A 14,534-nucleotide genomic window follows, 5' to 3' on the forward strand; every position below is an offset into this window, starting at 1 on the left:
CTTCTTAGTCAGCACTTTCCAAACCTGCGATCTCTACCACTTAGAAGGACAAGGGCAGCAGATACATTGAAACACCACTACCTGCAAGTTCCCCTCTAAGCCACACACCATCCTGACTTGGAACTAATTCATCGTTACTTCACTGTTGCTGGATCAAAATTGTGGAACTCCTTTCTTAACAGCCTTGTGGGCATCTCTACATCAGATTAACTGCAGCTGTTCAAGGCAGTGCCTCACCACCACCTTCACAAGGGCAAGTAGGGATGGACAACAAATGTTGACACTACCTGCAATGCCTAAATCCCATGTAGGAATAAAAAAAACCCTTGCTAATGCCTTCACACCCATTCTAAAATGTGGTGCCCAGAATTGGATATAAGACTCCAGTTGAGGCTGAACCATATAGTCTCTCCTCATTTTTATCAAAATGAATCACTTCATTCTTCTCTGGATTAAATTTCATCTGCCATCTATCTGCCCTTTTCACCAGCCTGTGTGTCTTCTTGAATTAAGTCTATCACTATCCTCCTCACAGTTCACAATACTTCCAAGTTTTGAGTCACCCACAATTTTTAAAAATTGTGCCCTGAACATCTAAGTCTCAGCCATTAATACAGATCAAGAAAAGCAGTAATCCTAATATCTACCTCTGGGAAACTCCACTATATACCTTCCTCCAGCCCATGGAACAACTGTTCACCACTACTCTGCTTCCTGTCGCTCAGCCAATTTGGTATCCATGCTGCCACTGTTCATTTTATTCCATGCGCTTGAACTTAGCTGACCAAATGCCTTTTGGGAGTCCACGTATACCACATTAACTGCATTATCCTCCATTAACCATTACTCTCTGTTTCCTGTCACTCAGCCAATTTCGTAATCACTATTGTCCTTTTTTCCCCCATGAGTTATAAATTTGCTCACAAGTCTGTTGTGTGGTACTTTATCAAATGTCTTTTGGAAGTCTATGTACACCACATCAACACCATTACACTAATCAATCCTTTCTGTTACCTCATAAAAAAACTCAAGCAAGTTAGTTAAATACGATTTGCCCTTAATACATTTGTGCTGGCTTTCCTTAATTAACATTTCTTTAAGTGACTGTTAATTTTGCCCTGAATTATTGTTTCTAAAAGCTTTTGCACCTGAGGTTATAATGACTGGCCTGTAGTTACTGGGCTTATCCTTCGACCTCCTTTTGAACAAGGGTTTAACATTTGCAATATCATGGTTAAGAATTGATTTTTATAACTTAAAAGGGTGTTCCACTATGTAAAGCGAGTTCAGCTTTTCCCACTTGAACTCTTTCAGATAACCTTAGTTTTTAAAAATGAGCTTTTTACGTTAAAAATGAAATTGATATTAAATACAAGTCAGTTTAGCTGTCAATGCTATGGATGAGAGATAATTTCCTTAAAGGCAGATACCTCCACAGAGTGGTAAGAAAAAGCTTCATACCATCCATTCATCACGCAGTAAGTTCATGAATTCCACTCAGGCACATGGGCAATATGCTTTCTGAGTCAGGGAAATCCAACATTTAGGTCATCCCAGGTCTCTTGCAACCAATCAGTTATAAAGTGCCAAGAGCTTTGGCTCTTGGCTGGGCAAATGGGACAGGAAGTTGCATAACAAAAAACGAAAACTAATTAAATAATTTTAAAACTCAGCAGGTCTGGCAGCATCGGCGGAGAAGAAAAGAGTTGACGTTTCGAGTCCTCATGACCCTTCAACACAACTGAAGGGTTCTGTTGAAGGGTCACGAGGACTCGAAATGTCAACTCTTTTCTTCTCCGCCGATGCTGCCAGACCTGCTGAGTTTTTCCAGGTAATTTTGTTTTTGTTTTGGATTTCCAGCATCCGCAATTTTTTGTTTTTATAAATAATTTTAAAAAGCAGTTAAAATGTTCTTGTATAGGATAATCATTGGATTGTACTACTTTTTGAGTAATCATTTGATGCATGAACAAAGCTAGTGGTTGAAACTTCTGCTTATACTACGATCTGTGTTTTCATGAAAATGCCTTCCTTGTGTCCCACAGCCAGAAAATATTTTGTGTGTGAACAACACAGGAAATCAGATCAAAATTATTGACTTTGGTCTGGCTAGAAGGTAAGAACTACACCAGTTTAGTTATAGGTTATTTGATTCAAGCATTCTAAAGTGAAATAAATCTAATTGCCAACAATAGCCTGGTTCACTGATAAATCGTTGTCATAATGTCAAAAATAAATCAATATTATAGATTTTACAAATATCTATGAGCCTCACAATTCAGATTATATGAACACTGTCTGGTATGGGACTGAGATATACTGACTGAGACGGTCCCATGTTTGAACCTTGTCTCATGTTGAATGAAGGTGCGTAACAGAAACATTAAAGTTGGCATCATTGCTTCTAAGCAAGACAAAAGAAAATTCAGGCAGGATTCCTTGTCCTGGTCGCCATCTAGTGACTAATATTGGAAAGTGGACATATATGACTGAGGTTAGAATCAGGGTTGGCAATGATGCCCCTGCAGTCAGATAGTCTGCCCACATTGTCAACAGTCACGGCTGAATAGCTATGGAGGAGGGGAGAAATAAAATAACATTTTCTGTGCAATATGTTGATTCAATCTGCGTGTATGAAATTTCTATTGGCTGCAGTATCATTGTGCTGCAATTATGTTTTCACTCTCTGCCTCTGATCAAACGACCCCAGTTGTGGCAAATATAAACAGCTTTCACAAGCACAACTTCAAATCTGGGTCACCACTTTGGGACTGGCTGTTGGCAGGTGGAACTCTCTTAAAAATACTTTCAGCATTGTAGGTCTTCCATGACAGGTGGGCAAAAGTCTCTACTTAAGTTTACCTAGGCATTGCATTATTAAAGTCATGATTGGAACTTTAGAGCAATCATTTTAAGTTGTTGCTGAACTTATCCCACAATATCAAAGTGGTGAATTAGCAGAATGGAAACTTGCATATATGACTGGATTGCTGCCAAAGACGCGATTCAGGAATATAAAAAGGACCTAAATGTCAGATCCTTCATATTACAACTACCTTCATGGAAAAAATGTTTATCAAACTTGAGGCATTTGCTTCCAAACTATAGCATTCAAGAATTAAATCACATTGACCAAAACAGGATTAACAAAACTTGTTTCAGTTATGGCAAAGTACAAAACAAAAATCACCCCATTTGCAATGTGCTTCCTTCCCTGTGCAATTCACTCTTCTCCAGCTGATTAATGGAAGTTATTTCAAGGCCCCTCCCAATGTCAATCTGTGGACATCTTTCAGCAATACTTACTTTCTAATTTTATCTGTTTGGCTTTATTCACTTAAGGTATAGCAGAATTCAGAATATGATTTGTGGGGAGCAGGGGTTGCAGCTTGGACCCTATCACCTCAGTGGTGCAGTAGTGGTGTTTTCCTGTTTTCTTTAATCCCGCTTTATTACAACATTGGGTTGCTTAGAGAGCAGCCGGAGGAATTATTAAAATACACAGAGCAGATCTGACTGTTAATGATTGCTTAAACAAATCTCTTCTTTTTATAGATATAAGCCAAGAGAGAAACTGAAAGTTAATTTTGGTACCCCAGAGTTCCTTGCTCCAGAAGTGGTGAATTATGATTATGTTTCATTCCCCACAGACATGTGGAGTGTGGGCGTCATCACCTATATGCTGTATGTATCCATTTCTTTGCAGAGAATCTTCTATCTCAGATAACTTACCGGGTTCATGTTCAGAAGTGACTTAAGATTAAAATTGGTGAATCAATCAATTTAACAGTGGAGACAGGGGAAAGACTATTACACCTATACTGTCAGAACAGATAAGTTCTTTTAAATATATACTATAGCGTTGGTGTCCCAAAGACACAAGCAGCATCAGGAATTCTAGCCATACAAAGAGTTTCTTTGGTATGACCAGTTCCAAGATCCACATGATGGATAAGCTCACTGAACTAGGTCACAAAGAAGAGGAGTGAGGTATCATTGCTTACTGTCACTCATCTTATTCAATGTCTTCATCTATGGTGCATTGGATAAGATAACAAGGAGAATATTGGATTGTCTATTCCAGTCTTTCTGAAAGAATTGCAGTACTCCTTTTCACAGAATTACCTGGGGAACAACTGCATTCTATTAACCACCTTCATTTTATCTTCCACCTTAATTCAAAATTCAATACAAAATTTTAAGTTAAAGATTAAGGATATTAAGTGCTTTTACCTTCCTGGTTTGTTGTATGTGAATACTTCAATGTGATTGGTTCCTTGCCTGTTTGCTCATGTCACTGCTGTTGAATCCCCTTGACTTGACGCCAGATTTAAACTGCCGTCAGGAGAGAAGAAAACCACATCACAGAGATTGCTAGGTCTTGTGGGCAGGTTTCTTTGAGGTTGGCAATGAATGGCCTTGCTTCGTCACTGATCACAAGATCCAGGACTCTGACTTTTCTACCAGTGGCAAGATTAATTGGAACAGTGGAGCGTAGAAACACTGTTCTTGAGGTCACTGGAAAATAAATTCAAGTATCAGCAAAAGGTGAAAGACTTCTGTAAATGATGCTGAACAAATACCTCCTTTTTTTTAAAAACAAAAAAACTGCGGATGCTGGAAATCCAAAACAAAAACAGAATTACCTGGAAAAACTCAGCAGGTCTGGCAGCATCGGCGGAGAAGAAAAGAGTTGACGTTTCGAGTGAGGACTCGAAACGTCAACTCTTTTCTTCTCCGCCGATGCTGCCAGACCTGCTGAGTTTTTCCAGGTAATTCTGTTTTTGTTTTCCTTTTTTTTAATATTGATGGGCATAGCTCGGCAATTCAGTAGAATACAGAAATGTTACTGTTCCACTATGGTAGAAGTCAGTTTCCGTTATGTGCAGTTTGTGTACTGACACCGTTAATGCCACGTTTGCCTTAGATTCTAATTTTCATATAAGCAGATAATTCTTAGTGTACGTCTTTATAGAAATGGATGGTATTAAGATTACAGTCAGGTTTTACTAGTTTCTGTGGAAAGCTAATTTTGTGATCCAACGTGGCTGCTACAGAGTGAAACCCCCCTCACTGTAGTCGGGGCTGTGTTATATACAACTGCAGCTTAAGTACAAAAATAGTACGCAATGAAGCCAGGAATCCAGTCCCTCCTCAGTCATTTCATGCACATGTGCACAAATAAAATGACTTTGTTTGCTGATAACAATTCAGCAGCTGTTAAGCTGGGCAGGGCTAGTGAAAGCAAAGGGCCACTAAATGGAAAGACCTATAAATCTTCATGTGACTTTATCGTGTAGTCTCTAGTTGTAATGGATGTTGAGCAACTAACTGGAGTGATGCTTGGGCATTGCAGCCACATATTATGGGGCGGGGGGGCTGATTTCAGGTCTTTGCACCCTATTAAACAGATGCTTGTATCCAATCCAGATCACCCTTTTTTTATTCATTCATGGGCACCACTGGCTAGGCCAGCATTTATTGCCCATCCCTAATTGCCCTTGAGAAGGCAGCTCACCACCACCTTGGTTTGAAATGTTTATTTTGTGGCAGTTTTTATGTTTGCATTATAGCTAAGTGGATTCTATGATGATTAGTGACAGAGGACAGGTAAGGTGTTAGACTTTAACTACAACTTCATTCCTGCATTCACCAATGGTCCATTAGCTGGACGTTGAGGGAGTGGAATCTCTTTCGGATCTTCAGTAACTTCCCAAATGCAACAATGGACAACAAACTGCAAGATGTTGAAATATCTCCAGCCATAGTCTGGAAGGAGTCAGATGTGTAAATTTTCATTACCACAGTCACCTTCACAGCTACTGGCAATGCAATTCTTGCCTTGCGTGGAGTTTGCAGTTGTGGCTGTAGCAGCTGGAAGATTTCAGTAAGGGTACTTTTACTGAAGCACAAACATTGCATATATTGTTCCTCACTGAGGTTCATGTAGGAGAACTGCACCATGTATGTCCTGGGTGCATACGGCTGCCTGCTGACAGCGCTTAAAACCTCTTCCCCCTTCTCGTGGTTTGTCCTGCTTTGTGTGGTCTCTGTTTATTCTTTCAAGTCATGCTGTAGTTCAAGGGGAATGGTTACTAATGCTCCCATATCTGGGTGCAATTGGTTTGTGCAGAAGCCTCGAAGAAAGCAAAAACTCCTTGAGAACCTGCCACACCAATCCCTGCAGAAGGGACTGCTGAAAATATTCAGCAGGTCTGTCAGCATATGTGGAGAAAGAATCAAATTTCAGGTCAATGACCTTTCAACAAGAACTAGAAAACGTGAGATGTCACGGGTTTCAAGGAAGTAAAGGAGGGTAAGGAAAAGGGGGAGAGGGTGGAAAGAACAATAGGGAAGGGCTATGCCAGGATGGCAGCAAAGATTAAAAAACAAAAAGGATGATGGCACAAAGCAAAAGGAGATGGTAATGAGAACCATAAAAGATGGGTCTAAAAGAGGTGAGGTGAAAATGGGAAAAGCAGAATTATTACCAAGGCCAGGGTTTTATGGCCCCTCCTGCCTGGTGGGATATTATGGGCCAAATTGAACTGAGATTTAAATGGCGCATCACATCTGCAATTATGTAAAGCACTTGTGGATTTGTACCAACAGCCAAAATAAATCAATCAGCAACTAACCAATAAGCAAGATGATCCCTTTGAATAATGCTGGCATAGGGTGTCCTTCCGCATGCTGAACATATGTTCAGCTGCGCAACGTTAAAGAGAGTGTGAGCTGATTGTCGAGTTCTAAAATGGCACTGTCAGTGTCATATCAGCATTGCACGCTAATTGACATCATGATCTGCCTGCTCTGCATACATCCAGTGGCTATTCACTGCATGCACGTTAACTCCTTCACCAGTATGGTGTTCGGTGAAATTTGCTCCAAGTATGCATGCACACTCCAGGCACCATTTTGATCCCCAAATAGCAACCACAGTGGCCAAATAGCTGGTACTACTGATCCCAATATCAGACCAAACCATTTTTATGAGCTGTTAAAATAAATAAAATTGTTGATTCTCTGCACATCATAGCTGATGAATGTTTACTTTTACAGGGTGAGTGGCCTGTCCCCTTTCCTGGGCGATCATGACACTGAAACCATGAACAATGTTATCAATGCAAACTGGGACTTTGATGCAGAAGGATTTGAAAATGTGTCTGAAGAAGCAAAAGAATTTGTTTCGAACCTCCTTGTGAAAGAGAAGGGGTATGACAAATAAAATATAACTGCCCTTACAGTGATTTCCCCATTTAAATTCAAGTTAGTGCTGTGTTTGTGTCAGTGATGAGGTATTTCAGGTTATGTCAATTTTATAGCCTCCAAGATAAATTTCTTCAGTATCCTAAGTCTACAAGTTACTATGTATGACTATTCCAAAAAAAATGAGTTACAAGAACAAATTCTTAAAAGAAAATAGATAAATGTCTGGATACAAAGCACATTTCTTCATTTTGGAAGTTTTGCCAATGATCTGAGGAATAAACTTTTCTTTTGAATGCTGGCATGAAATGCAAACAGCATGTTAAATGGAAATCCTGTGAACAAAGCAGGTTTCCCTCTAGGTAATAAGGAAAAATAATCTGGTAGAAACTAATGATTTATGTTCAAAACATAAAAGGACTGGGTCTTTCCCCCTTTGCTTTTCTTATAATGGAACCATTTATTACTCCAAAAAAGACTATTTGCAATAAGTTCTTTCATTGTAACACAACCACTGGAGTTTGTTTTATCTGTTCATTATTTTGGAAATTTCAATTTTCCACTTGTGTTTTCAATAGGTGATGTGTTTGTTAAAGATCCTTTCAGAATTGCAGATGTTGTTCAGCTCTGAAATCAGACTTAAAAAAAGGGGAGTTTCAACATTTTTCCTCATTGGTTTGAAAGGAATGGACAAACAGCTAAAATGTAGCTGTTCCATTTTGCACCACCATACCAATGCCATATTTTAACACTGCTGGTTTTGGTGACAGATGAGGTTTTGCCAGTCTCCAGCAGGAGCCTCAATAATAAATGCAAATTGAGATCCCATGTTGGACATGGCACACTAATGGCATTTTAATAGCTCCTATGCAGCAAAGTGGCCATGGTTCCCCAGTCAGAGCTGTTATGAAGCCAACAAGGTTAATTAAGGTAAAATTTTTTAAAAATCTTTCCTCAGTGGGGCCAAGAGCAGGCATTCTCCTGATCACCTGGGCTCCCCCTTTTCCCAGTGGCAAGAACCTCAAACCACCACCCAATCCTGGAGTTGCCTGGCTGTCAACAACTTTTTCTTTGCTCCGAGCAAGTGGTTCTGGACCATCCAATCTTGATCCCTCTGCAGACACTTTCTACCCAAAATGGGTGACAGCCTGCTGGTGGCATTCAACTGAGGCTCAGCATGTAAAATCTGCCAGGCATCTAATGAGATCTCTCCCCCGGAATTGCTGACCACTCTTGCTAGGAGTTAAAATTGTCCCACTGAGTGTGGCACCGCTACAGAAATCAATGTATCACTTTTCAAATGAAGGGTAAGAATCTTTAACTGCATCTCTATTTTGCTGACTTTGAGGCAAGCGAGACAAGAGCATGCTAATACCAAAATCAAGGAAAGGACATGTTAAACAAATCTCCATTTACTTCTGCAATGTTCTTTACATTACAAAATTACTAGTATATATTTGTCTCCAATGCTAATACTGCATTTTTTCAACATTACTAGTAGCAGATTCAGTGCAGCACAGTGTCTGAAACACAGCTGGCTTAACAATTTACCAGAAAAAGCAAAGAAGTGTAGGGTTCGACTCAAATCTCAAGTGATGCTGCGGAAGTACATTGCACAGCGCTTATGGAAGGTAATATGTTGATTTGCTTTCATTTAAGTGATTTTGATTCCTGTGTAATATTCAGTAAACTCTGTGCAACATGCTTATATGATTTACAAACAATCAATTTGTGGTTCAGATCTGCAACCATTGTGAGATCCCCTGTGTATAAGAAACACCTAATGCCAGACCTGGATATGCTTATTTTACGGGTGGGGCTGGATTAAACTTCTACATACTAAAACTGTCAGTAAATATTGAGGATAAAAGTCACCCTGGGGACAGGGTTTTCCAGCCCTGCCAGCCGTGGGTATCGTTACGGATGGGATGGGAAAATTTGGAGACAGGCCAAAAGTCAATTGACTTGATATACAATTATATGGCAAAAGAAGCAAGGGAGATATGAGGAAAAGCTTTTTCACACAGAGTGGTTGGGATCTGGAATGCACTGCTTGAGAGTGTGGTGGAGGCATAGAAACATAGAACAGGAAATAGGAACAGGAGGAGGTCATTCAGCCCATCGAGCCTGCTCCAAAGTTCAAACAGATCCTCGCTGATGATCTACCTCTACGCTATTTTCCCCACTATCCCCATATCCCTTAATGTCATAAGTATCCAGAAATCTATCGATTTCTGTCTTGAACATGCTCAAAGATTGAGCTTCCACAGCCCTCTGATGTACAGAATTCCAAAGATTCACCACCCTCTGAGTGAAGAAATTCCTCCTCATCTCCGAATAAGGGGCAGGCCATTTAAGACTGAGACTGTGTCCCCTGATTCTGGACTCACCAGCCAGGGGAAATACCCTATCCACATCTACCCTGTCACAGCCTGTATGAATTTTGTAAAGAATACAGGCCCAGTTTTCTAAATCTCTCCTCATAAGACAATCCTACCATCCCAGGGATTAGTCTGGTGAACCTTTGTTGCATTCCCTCTATGGCCAGTACATCTTTCCTTAGATAAGGGCACCAAAACTGTACACAATACTCCAGGTGCAGTCTCACCGGGACTCTATACAAGTGCAGCAATACATCTTTATTCCTATACTCAAATCTCATTGCGATGAAGGCCAACATACCATTTGCTTTCCTAATTGCTTGCTGCACCTACATGCTAGCTTTTAGAGACTCATGGACAAAGACACCCAGATCCCTTTGGACATCAACACTTCCCAAACTCTGCCTTTCTGTTCTTTCTACCAAAGTGGATAATGTAACAACTTATTCACATTATATTCCATCTGCGATGTTCTTGTCCATTCACTTAGCCTGTCCAATGCCCCTTGAAGCCTCCTTGCATCCAGGTCACAAGTTACATTCCCACCTAGTTTTGTGTTATCAAATTTGAAAACATTACATTTGGTTCCCACATCTAAACCCATTACATAGGTTGTGAACAGCCATGGGCCAAGTACTAGTACCCCAGTAGTAACAGCCTGTCATCCTGAGATGATGCATTTATTCCTACTGTTTTCTGTCTGTTAACCAATTCTTAATCCATAGCAGTATATTGCCTCAATCCTGTGTGCTCTAATTTTGTTTGCTAACCTTCTGTGTGGGACCTTATTGAAAACCTTCTAAAAATCCAAATACACCACATACACTGGTTCACCATTGTCTATGCAACAAATAACATCCTCAAAGAACTCCAAGTTTGCCTAACAGTCTCCTTACTACTGATGTCAAACTAACAGGTTTGTAGTTCTCAGTTTTCTCTCTCCTTCCCTTCTTAAATAGAGGGGTTACATTTGCTACTTTCTAGTCTGTAGGAACCTTTCCAGAATCTTTGGAATTTTGAAAGATAACCACCAATGCATCCACTATTTCTATAGCACCTCCTTCAACTCTGGGATGTAGCTCATCTAGTCCAAGGAATTTATCAACCTTCAATCCAATTCATTTTTTGAGTACTGCTCTTTATTAACACTAATTTCTTTCAGTTCCTTGTTTTCCCAAGTCCCTTGGTTCCCCAGTATTTCTGAGAGATTTTCTGTATCTTCCTCCCTGAAGACAGACACAAAGTAATTGTTTAGTTTCTCTGCCATTTCCCTATTCTCCATTATAAATTCTCCTGTCTCCAGGCCTATATTTGTCCTTGCTAATCTTTTCCTTTTCACGTACTTAAGGAACTTTTAGTCCGCCTTTATGTTACTCGCTAGCTTGCATTCATATTCTCTTTTTCCTTTACCATCCTTTGCTGGATTCTAAGTTGCTCCCAATCCTTGGGCTTACCACTTTTTTTTGAACCTGAGGCAGGTTCAATGAAGGCATTTAAGAGGGAATTGGATCATGATCTGAAAAGGAAGAATGTGCAGGGCTATGGGGAGAAGGCCAGGGAATGAAACTAGGTAAATTACTCCTTTGGAGAACCAGCACAGACATGATGGGCCAAGTAGCCTTCTGTGCTGTAACCATTTGTGATATTATTACAACCATCTACAGTAGTCAAAGATTTTCCTTCAATTGTTATAGAGAACGGTTGAGTTAAGGAATGGTGTCCACATTCTGTTCTTTATGCCCAACTTACTTTCTTCTTCAGGGATCAGGTGTACTGTTCCAGAGGTGCTAACAATCTCTAGTACTTCATCCAAGGGATTGTTCTTTATGTGTGAGCTATGCACTGAATCACATATAGGGAACAGCACAACCCACCCTAATCTTATCTTTCCTTAATATAAACACATTTGAATTTTCTAACAGGGATTATAGGAAAATTGTACTTGTTAATCCACTCTGGCCTGGAACAGTGAGTGTTCCCATTGCTATCCCAGCCAAGATCAGCTGTTTAAGTCCATATTATGGATCAAACCTGTATTTCCTTTACAACACCAGGTGGTGTATCTACCCACCATGCCATCAGGCAAGCCTTGACTATTGTATTTCTCTTCCCAGATAATTGTACAAATTTATAAAATTAGTGGACTGACAATCATATAGTATGTTGAATCCAGCAATCCAACTCTATTCTAACAAACCCCGGATATAATACGATAACAGCATTCTAATAGTAAAAATGCCTTTTATCTAAACGTGTTTTTCATTAGAATGTATTCCTTATATCGTTCCAAAGTCAGGAATTTATGAAAGCATTTACTATTTTCCAACTGAAAACTTAAGAAATTAAAGCATACCATTTCAGAATTATTAAATATTAAAGTACCTGTGATGTGTAATTTCTCATCCAATTACCATTAAATTACTACAGTGAAGAGAAATTAAGAAGAGGCTAGATACTTGCCCATTTGGAGATGAAATTGTAGAGTGTAATGTCACAGGATGAGTAAGATGCCTCATAGTAAAAGAAAAGGGGCAGTGGGAGTGGGGGAGATGAGCGTGATGATCCAAATACTATCACTAATGAGCCTACAAGCTAATCACTGCATTTTCATCTTTGTTCACAGAAAAATTATTATGCAGTTGCTGCTGTGAACAGGCTCAGGAAGCTCAACAAGCAAGATTATGCTTAGCCTATGACTGAGACCCAAATACAGAAGAAATTGAGTCAACTGATAATTGAAAAATAAGCACATTATCATTAGAGGAGCGGAGGGTCAATGAATTTACTGTTGCCTGCATCCAGATGCTGCACTTTAAACATCTGATACTGTTCTTAATATTACAGCCAAAGTGATTGACAAAAGTAACAAATGTTACCCATAAACTGCAGAAACGTGGCACGAGTTTTCCCATTTAGAGACTTAGCAACAGTATCTTGGCCACTCTAATGAAAAACAATTTCTTTAATTTCTACACAAAGTTATATTAGTGGATTCCAAAAATGAAAATTTAACTGAAAAATATACATATTTGACATGTTGACAAAATGTGAATCTGATAAGATTGTGTTCCAAAAAGCATGCCGTAACATCCGACTAGCGTCGGAAGATGCTGGCCCACTGGAATTAGAAGAAATAAATGCATACTTACCTGGTTTTGAAAATTGCGTTGACACATCTGCTCACTGGAGCTGCTTGCGGTATGCATCGAAAGACTCTTTGCAGGCCCCAGTGAAGTTTAGCTCCAGGGGATTTAAGGAGGCTATGCCATGCCCCCTTTTTTACAGCACTTGCGGCCATACTGCAGGTAGTTTAAAGGCCAGGGAAATTGACAAGCCAGGGGAAGGTGAGTGTCAAAGGTAAGTGCATAGGATTTGGGGGGTGGGTTGGGGATGGCAGAGGTCCGGGAGGGGTGGGGGGATGGGGGTGGGTGGGTAGGAGGAAAGAAGTCGGAACTCTGAGGGGATTGGGTGGGGGGGGGGGGGAGAGGCGGAGTCTGAGGTCAGGCCGGAGGGCAGTCAAAGGTCCTGGGGGGTGTGTCAGATGTCCATGGGAAGGAGGAGAACTGAGGTCGGGGGTTAGGGGGATCAGGGGAATGGGGAATCGGAGGGTGTAGGAGATCAGGGAGTCCTGTGGGAAGGGGGGAATCCTGTGGGGTCGGCCTGGGTCTTTACAATAGTTACTTAGAAGAGGTTTTAATTCTTCTAATTTTTTCTGAGTAACTATCAGTATAACCACAGCGAACCGTCCGAAGTTTGCGATATAAGCTGCATTTTCAGATGGTTCTCAGCGCAGTGCACTTTTCCAGAGGAAGTGTGCACTTTTGGGCAATTGCTGTGCAAACCCTTATCTGGGAACTTCTTTGGTGTACACCCCAAATCTGTCACCGGGGAGCGCAGAAGTTTTGTTTCATTCTACAACATAGCAAATAGCAACAAATTTTGAATGGTGTAAAGTGAAATGAAATCCCTTAAGGGATGAATCACAAGCAAACTAATTCTACATTAATGTTTTTGATTTTAAAAACATTTACACTTTATTTAAATATTTATGTTAATAAATGTACAGGAAGTCTTATACCTGATAATCAAAATATTACTACTGTGAATATCAAGCTGTAGCGCTGTCACGGTCCTTTTGTATTAGGTCAAAGTGAGTGTAAGGGACTCCTGTTAATGACAAGATTTTAAAAAGATTCTTTTTCTTTAGTTAACATTTGGTTAGTTGCTAATTTTATAACATAACATTTCAGGAAATGTATTTTTGCCGGTGTCTGAAAAACCTTCAAATGAAATTGCCAGTAATTTTGTGATCAGTATGATAATCTGACCACAATATTGTAAGATCACTTGTCCATTTGTTTCATTGCTGAGTTTTCAATAGTATCATTGCAACTATGGCCAAATGATAAGGGCAAAACAATGTGGACTTCATCAACCCAGCAGTAGTCTTTTAAAAATGAGACACTGTTCCCCTCCCCAACTTTCCAGCACAGCTTGAGCATGTCACTCAACCAGCCTGAACCCAGCATTGTGGAATTACAGCAATCAGCCATCTATAATGGTCTTTTTAAAAAAGCCATGTAGTCAATAACATTTTGCTCCTTGTTCAATCTTAGTATTATAGATTTTACAAACACTTGACTATAGTAGAGAAAAATAGCACTGGGTAATAACAGTCACTAACCTATTCAAGCCAACCAAATATACATTGCTCAGGAAAATTCCACGTGGTCACTTTGGTCACAAAAGATATATCTTGTTGTAAATAAAAGCACTGCAAGTAGCATAATAATAAATTAGACTACTGCAATATTGAAGGACTCTCAGCATTGCTGACTGTTGGTTATGTTAGTGGTCACTGTTGCAATGTAGGCTATAGGGGTTGGCGCCTGCCCTTTGTCACATTAGCATTCAACTTGGTAATAACATCATACATTAAAATTT

At 39.9% G+C, this 14,534-nt stretch overlaps 1 protein-coding gene across 4 annotated transcripts in view; it reads left to right on the top strand.

Annotated features, from left to right (window-relative positions):
• Positions 1 to 12,752, top strand: part of mylk3 (myosin light chain kinase 3) — an 87,368-nt gene extending 74,616 nt beyond the window's left edge. For 3 of the 4 annotated variants that reach the window (XM_041192356.1, XM_041192353.1, XM_041192354.1), the window contains exons 9-13: positions 2,046 to 2,116; positions 3,556 to 3,684; positions 7,063 to 7,215; positions 8,708 to 8,840; positions 12,214 to 12,752. In XM_041192356.1, the coding sequence (XP_041048290.1) occupies positions 2,046 to 2,116; positions 3,556 to 3,684; positions 7,063 to 7,215; positions 8,708 to 8,840; positions 12,214 to 12,279 (552 nt within the window). In that variant the 3' untranslated portion in view covers positions 12,280 to 12,752. The remainder of the gene's footprint in view (positions 1 to 2,045; positions 2,117 to 3,555; positions 3,685 to 7,062; positions 7,216 to 8,707; positions 8,841 to 12,213) is intronic. The other variant, XM_041192355.1, reaches the window with a different exon arrangement.
• Positions 12,753 to 14,534: the final 1,782 nt, after the last annotated feature.

The sequence above is a fragment of the Carcharodon carcharias genome, chromosome 7, assembly GCF_017639515.1.
Source record: "Carcharodon carcharias isolate sCarCar2 chromosome 7, sCarCar2.pri, whole genome shotgun sequence".
Taxonomy (NCBI): Eukaryota; Metazoa; Chordata; class Chondrichthyes; order Lamniformes; family Lamnidae; genus Carcharodon; species Carcharodon carcharias.